General features: G+C 37.8%; 1 protein-coding gene across 5 annotated transcripts; it reads right to left on the reverse strand.

Annotated features, from left to right (window-relative positions):
- Nucleotides 1-1,765: 1,765 nt before the first annotated feature.
- On the reverse strand, nt 1,766-15,982 carry CDKN3 (cyclin dependent kinase inhibitor 3). Of its 5 annotated transcripts, none has more exons than XM_045566959.1 (8): nt 15,845-15,940; nt 13,625-13,707; nt 12,220-12,275; nt 11,666-11,710; nt 9,014-9,236; nt 5,468-5,499; nt 3,710-3,810; nt 1,766-1,995 (listed from the first exon to the last, which is right to left on the reverse strand). In XM_045566959.1, exons 1-8 carry the CDS (start codon nt 15,932-15,934, stop codon nt 1,909-1,911), a joined length of 717 nt encoding a protein of 238 aa, XP_045422915.1. In that variant the 5' UTR covers nt 15,935-15,940; the 3' UTR covers nt 1,766-1,908. The 5 variants fall into 5 exon arrangements, with proteins under 5 accessions (XP_045422915.1, XP_045422907.1, XP_045422887.1 ...); XM_045566951.1 differs by having other exon boundaries at nt 3,710-3,813; XM_045566931.1 differs by lacking the exon at nt 1,766-1,995 and having other exon boundaries at nt 2,004-3,813; nt 15,845-15,982.
- Between the last annotated feature and the right edge of the window lie 108 nt (nt 15,983-16,090).

Raw genomic sequence — 16,090 nt, forward strand, 5'->3', positions numbered from 1 at the left:
AGTTTAATACGAATTGTGATTTTTAAATTGTATATGGTCGTAATGCCAAAATCACGGAGAAGGCCAATCAGTTATGGCAGTGTGTGCTTTAAAAAAATAACTTTCTTGCTATAACGTTTGGCATTTATTATATGAGAAAAGAAATCCCTAGGTTAAACATTTAGATGCTGGTGGGATATGTGATGCTTCTGTTTTCCTCAGTATCTTCATAGAATCTTAAGTTCTAGAAGCAGTGTGTATATAAAAGTAGTCAGCTTTCCTTATCCATAGGTTTCACATCCATGGATGCAACGGAACTTGGATTGAAAATATTTGGAAAAAAACCCAAAATACAAATGAAAACAATTCAATGTAACAACTATTTACAAAGCCTTTACATTGCATGAGGTAATACGAGTGATCTAGAGATTATTTAAATTATGTGGGATGATATGCATAGGTTATATGTAAATATGCCATTTTATATCAGGGACCTGAACATCCATGGATTTTGGTATCCACTGGGGACAGGGAGCCTGGAACTAATCTTGTGAGGATTCCAAGGGACTATATTAAAATACTGATTTTTATATTACAGTACATACTGGTGCTCTGTTCTGAAGTTCCCAAACAGCACTAGTAATCGTTTTGGAGCATTCCCTAATGAAAGTAGTTCATTGTCAGCAAGAAGAGTATGAGAAAAAAATAAGACTTTTGGTCATTGTATGATTATTTAAAAACTAAATTTTGATGTGGTGAAACTGTCTTTTGTGGAAGTGCCTGTGAGTCTGCAACCTGGTGGTAATAGCCGAATGACCATTGGTTCAAATCTGTGACTACCAGTAGCCAAGAGAGCCACGTGACTACTGTGTGCTGTACTGAAACCACTGATGTCTGTTAAAACAGATGGCTTTGACTCATTGTGTGATCCTTGTCTCCAGCCCAAATGGCTGCTTTGGGTAGCTGAAAGTTGAATTTAAAGACAAAAAGGTTCAATAGTATAGGGTGAGGTGAAGGAGTATGAAAATTAGAGATTGTTAATCTGTAGCTAAATACTTTGTAAATGTGAAAGAGGGAATAAATGCATTCTTTGTTGTTCCTAAGGTGGAAAAAAATGGAGCAGCCGTCTGAACAAATGAATTTCTCATCTCTGAAAATGTTCCAGCATATGCTGAATAAAGACACGTGGTGCTGATCCAGTATTGGGAGGGAACTGACCAGAAGGCTTGGGATCATTTATGATTCTGTAGGTCTGTGAAGTGAAAAACAATGGAAGAGGGCTGGCGCAATGGCTCACGCCTGTAATCCTAGCACTCTGAGAGACCGAGGCAAGAGGATCGCTTGAGGTCAGGCGTTGGAGACCAGCCTGAGCAAGAGTGAGACCCCATCTCTACAAAAAAAAAATAGAAAAATTAGCTGGTGTGGTGGTGCACACTGTAGACCCAGCTACTGGGAAGGCTGAGGCAGGAGGATTGCTTCAGCCCTGAGGTTGCTGTGAGCTATGGTGATGCCGCTGCACTCTAGCTGGGGCCACAGAACGAGACTCTGTCTCAAAAAGTAAAAAAAAAAAAGAAGAAATTCTAGGAGGAATAGTGGGTGAAAGTTAAAAATAGTAAAATGAAGTAAAAGTGTAGTAAATAATAAAAATAATGCAAATATTTTCCATATGCTTTTTTTTTTAGAATTACCTCCAGGTAAAACATGCTAAAGCAGCCAGTGCATTTCTAAAAGGAAAATTGTATACTAATTTTCCCTCTGCTATAAGAGATGAAAGAGACACAGTGAATTTTGTCAATAAAAGCTTTAGGAATATCTGCACATAAACATTTACATTCAAGTTGATAACACTAGTAATTTCATTTCAATACATATTATGCTAGAGAACTCTTAAATTTCAGACATGGTCATATATATGCTGTTTGAACTTCTTTATCTTGATATAGATCTTGATAGTGAATCTCTTGATAACAGATGTGCAGCTAGTTTGTCCCGAAACTCATGAAGGTAATTGTATTGCTGAAAAAAGTAAAGATATGTTGAAATACATTGTAGAAAACTGTTAACCAGAGTAGACACCAAGACTAGTAGGAATCAAAAAAATATTTGCTAAGAACAATTTTATATCTTTTTGGGTAAGGAAGCGTTTGTGCCAAGCATGGGTAAGTTTTATCTTTCAAGCTGTATATGGTGTGAAAAGCTATTACTTTAAAAATCTCTAAAAAGCAGAAGGTAGCATGAAATACAAATGAATATTTTATAAGGCTGTAAAATCCTTTATTTCTTTACTTGTAGGACCACATAACATTGAAAACACTTCTTAATGGCATTATTTTTGCTAATTTTTTTTTTAACCTAGGGAGTGAATAAGGAGGAGAGGGCACTTCCTGTAGCAATTAACAGTGGTATATTCAAGAAAATCCATTTCTTAATTTATAGAAGCCCAAGTCATCTGCTTTTTGTGATGATGTAATCCATTTGGAACAATTTTCATAGACAGTATTTTTTAAAAACCCCACTAACCTTAACAGATAAGCAAAATGAAAGCCTTAAATAATTTATTTGGAGTTTTAATAGCTTTACAGAGGATATTGTTACTGTGCTAATCATCTCATTTCATATCTGTATTAGGAAGTTGAAACTACACTTACACTAGCAGAGAGATAAAGCCTGTTTGCTACAGAATGCTGAGGTGATTAAATTGACAGTCCACACTAATGTAGGCTTAATTCTCTCTAGTATTAAAGATGTAAAACATACACATATTCATACATGTATTTGACCATGCATTTTGTTTCAAAGAGAAGAGAGACTCAAACTTTTTGGATTTGCAGCAGCATTTGATTTTAAAATAATGGGAGTTCTTTGTTTTCAGAATCTGTACAGGCAAGTGGATCCTGTATGGATTATCTTGTGACTGACCTTATTTAAGCCCTAAGAATCAGGTTTCTTGGTGAATTTATCAGTAATTATAATAATTTGCTGTACATAACACTGGATTAGACCTTTAACCCTGGGAAGATGGACTCAAGCCCAAGGAGCTGCCTGATGGCCAGGATTCTTTAGTATCCACTGCTGATGAATGGGTACTAATGCTGAGACAGGGTGTGTGGGAGAGGAAGGCAAATTAGCTTCATAGATCCACAAATAAAGTAAAACCTGCTGAATCTTTTCAGTAAGATGATTAGTATATAATAATATCCTTGGCATTGCTACTGCAGTGATTTTGAAGTGTTAGGGGAATGTAAATGTGGAAGATGTCGCTTTGGTCATCCACAGCAAAGGATAATCAGCATCGCTTTACATGTTTTGTATTATAGTCATTCGTTTATCTTCATTAAATGTTTTGGTGATACGATAGGATCTTCCTTAGATCTTTTTGCTTAAGAATTTACCCAAGAAACTACCAAGTTTATTGTAACCATCTCATTGTTTCCAGTGAGAGGATCCATTCCCCAAACTGAATGGGGCAAAAACTGAGCAGTAGTAGATCCTTGAAGAGTAAACCGGAAAGTTCAAGTTTTTTCATTATGTTGTTTGAAATACTTGTGTGCTTTTGCAGATACCGGGGTTATAGTTAAACATAAATTAAAAAAATTAAAAACATTAGTGACATTTGAATAACAGTGCTTTGGGATTTCATTTTACTGCCCTTTTGGTTGTGTATTACACTCACTGTGGTTGTAATGTAACGGTCTGCCCCTAACCGCACCAGCAAGCACAACCTCCTTACCTTGATAGTCTGTATCGCCCCAGACCCTCTTACATCTCGCAGGCTGTCTATGGCTTGCTGTGGGGATACCGTGTCAGACAGGTATAGAAGGAGACAAGCAGCTACTAATGGAATGTGACAGAAAAATAATATATTACTAAATAAGAGAGTAGAACATTTTGTATTTAATTAGACTTCTGTTGATAACAGAAGACTCAGTTTGGTGTAATTGTTCCAAATGAATTAGAAGGCTGAGACTTTTAATGTACTTTTGACAGTTAAATTGTGATCTGAAATGATGGTGTGGTTGAATTAAAGTTTAACACTGGCATTCTTTATTTTTACACTGCTTTATTGAGATATAATTCACATGCCATGCAATTTGTCCATTTAATGTGTACAGTGTAGTGATCTTTAGTATATTCAAAGATTTGTGCAACCATCACCAATTTTAGAACATTTTCATCACCTTAAACACTGTACCCTTTTGCTATCATCCCACTATTACTCCATCAACCCCTGCCCTAGCAACCACTAATCTTCCTGCCTCTATAGATCTGCCTATTCTGGACATTTCATGTAGATGGAATCATACAATATGTGGTCTTTTGTGACTTAGGATAATGTGTTCAGGGTTCATATGTATCATAGCATGTATCCATACTTCATTCCTTTTTATGATTAATATTCCATTGTATGGCTATACCACATTGTGCTTATCCATTCGTCAGTTGATGGATATTTAGGCTGTTTCCATTTTTGGCTATTATGATTAATGCTGTTATAAACATTTGTGTACAAGTTTTTGTGTGAATATGTTTTCATTTTTGGGGGGATATATACCTTGGAGTGGAATTGCTGGGCCACATGGTAACTATGTTTAACTGAGGAACTATTGCCAAGACTGTTTTCCAAAGCAGCTGCACCATTTTACATCCCCACAAGCAGTGTATGTGGGTTCCAGTTTCTCCACGTCCTTGCCAATACTTATTTTTCATTTTTTTTTTGTAATAGCCATCCTAATGGGTGTCAAGTGGTATCTGTTGTGGTTTGGATTTGCATTTCCTGATGACTAATGATGTTGGGCATCTTTCTCTGTGCTTATTGGCCATTTGTATATTTCATTTGGAGAAAGGTTTATTTAGGCCCTTTGCCCATTTTTAAATTGGGTTGTTTGTCTTTTTATTCCTGAGTTGTAAGAGTTCTTTATATATTCTGGATACAAGTCTCTTATCAAATATATGGCTTGCAAATATTTTTTCCCATTCAATGGGTTGTCTTTTCATTTTGATAGTGTCCTCTGGAAAACAAAGTTTAATTTTGATACTGTCCAACACTAAAAGGAATAACTGTTACTCCAGTGTGGCACTTCATGAACTGTTTTTTTTTTCCCAGCACATTTTAAAATTAACATTTAGTAATTAACTTTGGTTTTCATACTTATGTTACCCATGGATATTATTAATATTTAGAAGTTTTACTATCAGTATCATAACACCTACATAGGGAGAACATTAGAAAACATTAAAAAAAAAAAAAGATGCAGGGGCCAAGACTTGTAAGTGGTGTTTTACAGAATGTTCCAAAGCAATGCTGAAAATCCCTCCCACTCCCACACAAGCTTTTTAGGGAATACCAAGTTTAGGGCCTTAAGTAATCCTTTGAATCTTAGCAAACTTATATTGTTTTGTTTCATTTTAATGCAAAGTGAGCATATGGCTCAGAAACAGAAGTTTGCCTACTTTGAGGTTAAATTAATAATGAAAATATATTTCTTACCAAGACAAGATCTGCCAAGTCCTCCATAACAGCTGAAAGGGAAATACAGTTTTGAAGTTTGTCCATTTTCACTTCGTCCCTAGTTATAGCTAAAGGGTTGCTCTTTCTGCATTTTATTTATAACTCTAATGCCTAGCACAGTGCTTCACATACAAAGATTAATAAATATTTTTCAATTAATTAAGAGCAAAGTGTGTTTATTTCTTTGTTGGAGGGTCACTTCTAAGAGTCAAGGTAGGCAGGGTCTTTTCATTGACCTCTTTAGACCCCAAGATCCACATGTATGGAATGGAGCATGTTACTAAATAGAAATCAGACTTTTTACCAGATGCCACTTTGATTATTTTCCTCTGTCTAAACAAAATCTGAGTGATTACAGGGCAAATGCTATTCATATGATAACCCTTCATTTATCTAAAATGAAGTAGCATATCATAGAGGTCTAAAACATGGGCTCTGGAGTCCTATCACCTGATTTTGGGTCCTAGATCTGTCACTTACTAGATATGTAAAGCTAAGCAAATTATTTAATCTCTTTGGGGCTCAGCCTTTCACCTATAAAATGCTGATAACAATAGCACCTACATCATAGGATTAAATGAGGTTCACTTACAAATGACTGAACATTTGTAAAGGGGTTGGAACAGAGCTTGGCAGAGAGTAATAAGTAAATGAATGTCAGCTGCTATTATCTAGCATTGTGAAGAAATTAGCAGTTTTGCACAATTGGATTTTTCAGAAAAAAGATTTACTCGCAGCAGCAAACCATTCATTTTAAGCGTTTTCAAAGATCCTAAAATACGTATTACATGCTTCCTAACTTACTTAGAGGGTATACTGAACCTAATTTAGTGCAGATGACTTATCATGAACACCAATTACTGTAGTGTATTGTAGATAAAGCTGTAGATACATATCTTCTTATAGGATTTAAGACAGAGGACAAAATAGGTACCGACTTCTAGAGTTACTCATGAACTTGCTTTCTACAAAGTATCCCAGATGTAGTCCTGTTTTAGAGATCTGGATCTACCAGAAGAAGGTAGAGAGAGAACTCTTCAGTGGCTTTCTGCAAGATTAATACTACTTTATACCTCTCGCTGCTTTCATTTTTCCTCTTGTATTTGATGAGTTCCTACTCATCTTTTAATACCCAGCTCAAATTTCATTTCCTGAAATGCCTTTGTGCTGCTATAGAAATGACCACTTTCCTGTGTTACCTCTTCTGTGTACACACCTTGTACCAATCTTACTGCACTTACACGGCAGTGTTGTGTAGCTGCGGGTTCCTTCAGGGTGGGAACTATACCTTGTTTTGCAGTCTTGGTGTTTGGCACATGATAGGTGTCATAGGTTAAATTATGTCTCCCCAGAAGATGTGCTGAAGTTCTTATCCCTGGTACTTATGAATGTAACCTTATTTGGAAATAGGGTCTTTGCAGATATATTCAAGTTAAGATGAATTAGGGGAGGCCTAATCCTGTGTGAGTAGTGTCCTCACAAAAGGAAAATGCCATATGAAGACACAGACACGCAGAGAATCGTGATGACAGAGGCAGAGGTTGGAGTGATACAGCTACAAGCCAAGGAATGCCAAGGATGGACCAGCAGAAGCTAGGAAGGGGCAAAGAAGGGCCCTACTCAGAGCCTCAGAGGGAATGTGGCCCTGCTGACACCGTAATTTTGGACATTTAGCCTCCTGAACTAGGGAGAGAATACATTTCTATTGTTTTAAGCTACCTATTTTGTGGTGCTTTGTTATGATAGCCCAAGGAAACTATAATACACAGAGCAAGCAATGTTCACTGATTTTATAAAGGGCTGAAAATGCCCAGGCAAAACCAGCGAGACAGCATTGGTGGACAACAGGGCAGTGAATAAACGTACCGGCTCCTGTTTCTGAGGAATGAGCTTTACAGCTGTCTAGCAATGTGGGCCCTCAAAGATGGCAGAATGGATAGATTGTCTTTATCCAATAAACTAGTCACTGTAGGACACCTTTGAAAGCTCTAGACAATGAAAACTTCCAGGCATCAGATGCTTTATTTTATGGGAGCCTGAACATATGCACGGACACCCATCTACCTGTCCATCCTGTTTGTACTCTGTGCAAACATTAGAGCATTTGGTTTGCCAGAACCTGCTGTAGTAGAATGTGTTAAGTAAGCTTCACTTCACTAAACTCAGTTAGTCTGATCTCTGAAAAATTTTCAGTAGAGGCTGCTTTCAAAAACTTACTGGAAAAACATCTCAGAATTGGTTTGAAAAATGGGTCCTCAAATCGGAAGATATTTTTCCTTAGCTATGTCCATCCAATAGTACTTTACTTGTACTTACCAGAAAATTTAGTATAGACATCTATTCTGAAATTTTGTTTTACGATCAGCACTTGATGAGAGATTATGCTTTTCACTAGAGAAAGTTTGGAAACTATAGGATGTAGAATGGCTTCTAGTTCTTTATTGCATATTCTGCAAGCTATAGTTCTCTGTATATCAGTTTAGTTTGGCCACAAACAGGTGTGTCCCCAAAGACCCTTGTACTAGTTGGTTTGCCTTCAGAACTGGCATTGTTGGCATCAGGCCCCTGGGCTACAGGTTTAAGGAGACAAGTTGGGCTTGCCCTTTCCCTAGGTGCCCTGAGACCACAGTGCTATTTGGTATGGTTTATATACTTCTAGCTCAAAGCAGTGACCTTAAAGCTTTTGAGGTATCAAACTATTTAATACCTTACCTTGTTCCAGAGAGGATTAAGCAGCTTATTAGGATATAAAATGCACAGTAAACACAGTGAAGGACTAGTTTTCTTGCTGTGCCTGGCTCTCCTTTGAGCATCTACTGCTCATCCACAGCACCACTTCTAATCTTTGCCATGCTACCATCTACTGCCCATTGCCGCTCTCATCTTCCTTTCTCCAAGCTACTTTTTTCTTCTTGCCTCATTTTCCCCCTTTCCTTAACCCATTTTATTTGTTTTAAACTTTTCTACCAGCAGCTTATATTTTTACAGTCCTTGACAAACAATGAGTCCCTCTTTCATTCTGGTACCGAATTCCTATCATCAAATGTCATTTTCAAGTCATATTTTTAATATTGCTCATTGTTTATGGCTGGCTTTTTTGCTGCTAATTTTGAAAAATTGACTTTCTTGCTATTGAATCAAGTAAGCAATTTGACAGGCTGACCAATAAATGTGGTGTTACAGTAGAACAAGAATGATGCCCTGTCTTTTTTTTGGTGGTGGTGGTGGGGAGGATCTCAAAATTGCAACTAAAATTTTAAGAAAAACAGAAAGGAAAAAAAAGCCTGTAACCTGGTTCTGAAAATTTCCAGATCTACTCATTTATTATCCTTACTCTTGAAAAGTAATAATAATCTGGGGGCCTACTCTGCACCAGACATTGTGCTAGTACTTTTCACGCATTATCTCCTTTTAATCCTTGTGACAAACTATGAGGTAGGTAATAAAGAATAGGGTTGCAATAATTCGGGAAATCATTTTGACTGGACACTTCTCATCTAGTGTATGGAGAAAAGGAGAACGTACTGTATTAAGGTTTTTCGGTTATTCTTAAGGCAGATTGTAAGCTCCTCCATTATTTCACAGCAGTTGGCTATGTCAGGAGTCCCTCCATCTGGGATTGGGTGATGATGAGTGGTAATTCCATACTGCTGGTAGAAGTCCAAAAGGTTTGGGACTCTATATTTTGACAGTTCCCCTCTGGTGCAGAAAACAAATATGTCTTGTATACCATAGCTCTTTAGTTCTTCTGCCAATAGACCAAGATACACACAGACACACACATAGAAAACATTACAAATTTAAATACAGTCAAGAGGGCGAATATAGAGTTAAGTTTCTTCAGCCAAACTAACAACAAATGATAATCCATAAATTTGATGTGCCTATTGATAACATCTAAAGGTGATTAGAATTAAATCTGACTTTATAAATCAAAGTGATTTTTAAGGAATGAATTTCAAGATGAGTCAATTGCTGTTCTGGCAAAAAAAAAAAAAAAAAAGTGACAGAGTCTTGCTCTATCATCCAGGCTAGAGTGCAGTGGCATCATCATAGCTCACTGCAACCTCGAACTCCTGACCTCAAGCGATTCTCCTGCCTCGGCCTTCCAGAGTGGTAGGATTACAGGCATGAGCCACAGTGCCTAGCTGCAAAAAATTTTTTTGCAATAAATACTGCTTTAAAATAAATTTAAGTTACACTAAATATTTAAAAATAAAGTCTTGAGAAAGAATAATAGCACATTTTTTCTCTTTTTCTCACAAAATCAACCATATTTGCTACTTCATTACTTTGCTGTTTGTTTTACCCTAGGTATTGTATTAATATAAAAAAACTCCAGCATAGCCCTGGTGCTAGAGCTCTTGTATTCTCCCTTATATCTGCACTGTACCACACCATTGTGTATTTAATTTTATGGACTAGATCTCTAGAAAATAAAACACTAACTGTATTAAACTTACGTAACTCAGCTATTTTCACCATAATGATATGAACTAAGAAATATTACTATAAGCATTTGATATACTGGAACATCTTTATGGCAATATTCACTATAGAGCATTTGGTTCAAAATAAATAATTCTGGCTGATCTAAGCCCCCCATCCCTGCCCTCTCCCTGCCCCTAAATCCAAGGACATTTAGCTATTAAGTAAAAGTCCTAGTCTCATGAAGCTAGTCCAAATTTGAGATGTACTGTAAATGTAAAACACATACCTGATTTCAAAGACTAAGCAAACTATCTCAATAATTAGTTTAACACTTAAAACCTACTGAAATGATAATATTTAAGATATTTTAGGTTAAATAAAATATATTACTAAAATTAATTTCACCTGTTTTTACTTTTTTACTGTGGCAGATAGAAAATGGTACATATATGGCTTCCATTTTATTTCTATTGGACAGTACTGCTCTAGATCAAACTATTATCATTTTGCACTTGTAAAAGAATTTAACCTGTAGTTAACACACCTAACCATTTTTAAGAGAGTAGGTAATTTTCTATTTGCCTCTTGTACACATTTGGTAATTTTTATTATACAGTGGTTTCCAAACTTTCCTAGAAAGGACTGAGGAGGTACCACAGGAACTGCAGCAGGGAGATTCTAGGTCTTCCCCCATCAGACATTTTGGTCTGTTTTATATATTGGATTCCATTTAATATTTCATTGCAGAAAAAAAAAGTTTTTGAGAAAAATTGGAAAAACCTTTAATAGAACATACTAAATGAATATAGCATTCCAAAATGTACAAGATTGATCTTGAACCAATGATTTAAATTGCATATAATTTGGTTATGATTAAATATTCTCCAAATGGGAATTTCCTACCATGGTGGGTGCGTGTAAAGCAGAAAATCTTTATAAATCTGCAAGGGTCAACTAATCTATTAGCCTCTTTAAGTCATTTTTGGTAGGTGAGGAATAAATTCTAAAAGGGACATTAGCAAACTGAAATTCTAGAATAACCAGGAAAAGATTTTAAGATGTAAAAAATCTGTACTGGTCAGATCAAGCAATATAGACATTTTTAGTTTGTGTATTATAAGGATATTGGTAGGACTAGGAGACCTGAGATATTCCAGGCCAACCAGAATAAAATATTTTGAAAATCCACATTTGCTAGTATCATGCAATATATAAATTCCAAATTGGGGTTAATTATCAGGATTATTAGACTTGAGCCTATAATGGTATGAACATCCTTGGGCATGCCATGATCACTTCCCATTCTGTCTTTCTCACTTAGCTGCTGGCTCTCTACATTTGCTATCCAGGATGGAAATTTCACTGCTTCCTTGGAGTTCCCAGCTCAGGCTTAATTTCTACTACCACAGTCAAGGCTGTAAGGAATGGTATGTTCAAAGATCTGGGCAGTGCAATATGTCAGTTTTCTATTTACATGCTTTTCTCACTCTAACCTCAAATGCAGTTTAACAGAACTACAACAATCAGTGAAAAGCAATGCCATGTTTAGGTAAATAATGAGTCCTTCGTGCCCTTCATAAATACCTCTTCACACGTTAGAATAAATCTGTAGTTGGAAACCTCACAAAATATTGAACATTCATTGGTATATTGAAAAAAAAAAAGACTACAGTCCTTTTGACAAAGAGATATTCAGCATTATTTTTTTAAAAACCTATTAGTATGTTTGTCTCATATTATACCTACCTGTATCTTTTTGGATATTTCTTCTAATATCTTTAAATTTACAACCTATAAGTAGTAATAAGGCAAGTAAAAAAGTCAGTTTTGGTCATATATAACAAGTATATTTAAACACTTATATAGTTACTTTAGAAAGTCATTCCACTTGATAATTTATATGTTTCAATTCCATTCTGGAGGTGAATTTCAATTTCTTATATTTTTAAGAATATAATTACAGGGATTCATCCTAATCAAGGATTCTCTATTTATGTCCTTTTTGTAACATGTACCTGGCTTACTTGTTAGTAAGCAGTCCTCAGCTTCACTTGTACCCCAAGGTTTTAGTAAGATAGGTAAATCAGAACTGTAGAGCTGTGAATGCAGATCTGGGAAGGGTTGAAGAGTAGATCTATGTTCCTTTATCTCTAGCTCACCATGAGGACTTCCAAAATTGAGTTCTTCAGTGCTGATGGTCTATAGAATTCTCTTATTGCTCAGTACAGAGAATGATGTGTTAACTGACAAGAAAACTGCTCTAAATACATTGATAGGAAGCCAATTGTAGTGTTACCTACCTGGAAGAGCACATAAACCGAGAAACTGAGAACAATTCACTCGTGACAGAGGTAGCCTGAAAAGAAGAAAAATTGATCTAGTTCAGTTTTTAAAAAAGTTATAAATGGAAATTCAATCTAACCAACATGGGTGTTTGCCATTGAATCAGGGTGTGTTAAAGTTTTATAGTAGTCACAAAACAAATTTCACAGTTAAGATATCAATGTGTTGGTCACAAAAAGGCCTAAAAAGACTGAAAAATTTAAAACGGACTTACTTGCTTTGTTACTATTTAAGTCTTTAAAATGCCAAGTTAATTTACATTTACCTCTAAGATAATGATGCTTAGACAGTGAAGAGGTAGTATATAGTGTACTTAAGTTATTCTGTAGCACGTTACCTGAGATGTTTTGTATTAGTAACCTTAGGAAAATAAGCCGGAAAATGACCATCTGACAATTTCATTCCCAGCATTTATTCTACATTACCAGATGTTTTTGGTAGGACTTTCTTAACATGTAATTTCATATGATGAAAACCACAGGCTACCCATTCTTTGTGATAATGGATTTTGGTTAAAATGAAATAATTTCAAGAAACCATATTTCCAGTTTGCTGTACTCAGGGACAGAGGCTCACCTTGTCTGCAAGTCAAAACATGAATTTAAAGGAAACACAGAAGGCACAATACAAATACCACATGACTTTGAAAATTAGATGAGTTTTTGAGTTTAAGAGGGGGTTTGAAGGGGAAATGAAAGGTAATGCTATTTGATGGCAGGACAAAAGAACTTTAGGGACAACAACATTTGCTACTCTTTTTCTCTTCTGACAGTAGGGACAGTGCTTTCTCAAGGAGAAAGATTATTATATTTGCAGAAATGAGAGAAAGCATTTGATTGCTGGGTTTAGAGAATCTGCATGACCATAAAGTCACTTGTCAAAACTGGGAAGTTGATTTTATATAGAAACTTCTTTTTGTTATTGTATCTATGTGGCTTTTATCTTAAACACAGTCTGCTGATAGATGCATTACTGTGACAAGTACTTTTAAATATTGCCTAGGATTTGACTTACTGATAAGTGATGAAGTATCTCATATTTGGTATACTATTCTTTTGTCATAGAATAAGTAGATTTTGGCACTAAATGGGAGCTCATTTCAATCCTACATCTTCTCCCTTACTAACTTGCTCCTACTAAAGTTTTCTCAACATATAAAGAAGGACCAAAAAAATAAAAAGTCATTATTCTGTATCATTGATGGTAAATGAATTGTGGAGTTAGAAGATCCCTTAAAGCTTAGAATTACATAATCAACAAGAGACTCAGTATTTTCAATATGTGGACTACATTCTATAATACTAAGATTACTAAGTAATATCAAATATTTTAGCTCATCATTGATCAGAAATGCTAACATACCATGATATCTGAATTGGAGTCTGTTCATCTTCAATGGGCTCTTCATCTGATGAGTCAAACTCACTTGGTTGTGTTGAACTAGGCTTCAAAAGAAATGTTATGTTAAATAACTGTAAAAAATATTTATATGTAGCTTTTGTATAGCTAATCCTTGCTTAAATACACACTGAACTCATATTTGCAATTTATTCAGTCATCAATCTGAATATGAGATCAGTCATATCAATAATAAATGATTGCCATTTACCATCCTATTAATAATTACAGCACTGCACAGTGGAAAGAGAGTTAGACTGGGAGCCAAGAAACCTGGCTTCTGGTTTTGGCTCTGCCATTTATTGTATAATTTCTAATAAACCACTTCAGTTTATTCTGGATCTCAGGCTTCCTCAACTATAAGTGAGGAGATTTATTCATTCACAATAATTTCTTGGATACCTTCACTTGCCAAGCTCTGGAGATGCAAAAGATCCATAAGATAAGCAGCCTGCCTATTTAAGGTATAAGTGCTAACACAGAAGCAGGAACTACACACTGGGGGGCAGAGAAAAGAGTGACTAACCACTCAGGGAGCTGGTGAAGGCTTCACAGAGGAGATGCTTTAGCTGGGTTTTGAAGGAAGAGCAGGAGGTTTTTAGGCAGATAGAGAAGAAGTTAAAGCAATTAAGGCAAAAGAAGAAAGGGCCTGTGTATTCAGGAACTGTGTTATCAAAGTAGAGATCGAGCAGAGGAGATGAAGCTAGAGAAGTTTTAGCTTCATCTAAACTTTGCCCCATTTCTCAAAAAAACACCCCAATACAGCCTGGTAGTTTGGTGGGGGGAATACAGGTGAACTAACATTCCTCCCAACTTTTTGAATGACTGGACTAGAGAGATTGAGATGGACTTTGTATGCTGACCTAAGAAGTTGGAACTCAATCACACAGGCAATATTTCTACCTGGAAGACTACACTCTCTGCTGGAATTTTGAAGGACCAATTAAAAAACACACCTTTTTGCCACTCCCTAGTTGGAGCCACCTGAGAGAAAAGACATTGGCGAGGCAAATGAAGATCAAAATCTTAGTTTTATTATTGAGTGTCAAATGGATGTAGCTTAAAGCTGTGGCCAAGTGGGCTTGCCAATTCTACACCCCAGAATTAGACAGACTTGGCACCCAGTCACAGTCAGCAAACGGACAATCCAGGTCTCCTGAGTGACAGAGAGTAGACCAGAAAGCACCTTCTGCAGGCAGGCAGGTAAATCTCAAGAGAGAAGGGAAAAAAAGGTTGAGCTACTTGTGTTCAGTTCCTTCCAAACTCCAGGATCAGATAACTCACTCTTGCCCTTTTGGGAACAGGTGGAGAGAGAGGCCAGCCTCTCTCCACACGGAAACATGGGGATTAGCAAGTGTAACCACCTAATGCCCTTTCTAGCACTGAAGCTATGTTCTACAATGGTCTTCTTACTAGAAGATCACATGACAGAACAAATTTAGGCTATGGATTTGAGTTGCTTTGGATCTATGGGAAGTAATATAATCAACTGAACCCCAAAGAAGGACCTTCAATAGGTTGTCAACCGCTTCAGCTCCTTGCCTGCGCCTGTTTTTTCTCCTTTTTCTTTAAAGCAGCTTTGATGATTCAAGACTTTAAATCTGTGTGGGCCATTCACTCAGCCTCTGCCAGCCAGGTTTATAAATCCTAACAGAGCTGGGCGTTTCCACTTCCCCAGGCCCGGTGCCTCTGGGCCTCAGGGAAAGGGACGCAGTGCCCGGTGGCCCTGTGGGATGGTGAGAGTCGTGATGTCGCCCACTGGTTTCCCTCAGTGGGCGCAGGGCAGCCCCCGGACACCCGTCAGGGTTGGGGTATCACCCCGACCGAAACGCTGAAACTTAAGCTCTCTACGCCTCAGTTTTCTCTGTACAGCGGGGCTCGGCCGTGTTCGGCAGGCTGTTGAGAGGCTTCGGAGACCCTGCAGGCGGCATCCCCCAGCAGGCGCACCGCGAACGTCCGTCTTCCCCTCGTCCACCACCAGGTTCCGCGGGGGCTCGCCCTGTGGCAGCCGTCTCTCTCGCCCGTGCGGGGAAGCTCCACTGCCCCGACCCAGCGCAGGACGGTTACTGCGCGGGTCCTGCCTCGCGGCCAGGCCTGGGCTGCCCGCTGGCCCAAGATCTGGCCTCCGGGACCCCTCCTGTCCCTGCGGCTTCGCTCCTCCAAGCCCCCACCCGCCCGACTCACCGGCTTCATCGCTGGCCGCCCCACGTCGTGACCGGTGCCGCCTCCCTCCTCAGCACTGGCGTCTCGGCCGCTGCCACACGCCTCGGCCATCTCTCCCCTCTGCTCATTGGTACATCCTTCCGTGAGGTGGGTCACGGCGTCTTCTAGGACCCAATCAGATCCTCTCCCTGTTTCTTACTCCGCCTCCGGGTGCCCGGGCTCGGTTTCTAACCGCTCATTGGTTCCTGGAAGGCCTTTGAAAGACGC

This window comes from Lemur catta, chromosome 1 (assembly GCF_020740605.2).
Source record: "Lemur catta isolate mLemCat1 chromosome 1, mLemCat1.pri, whole genome shotgun sequence".
NCBI lineage: Eukaryota > Metazoa > Chordata > Mammalia > Primates > Lemuridae > Lemur > Lemur catta.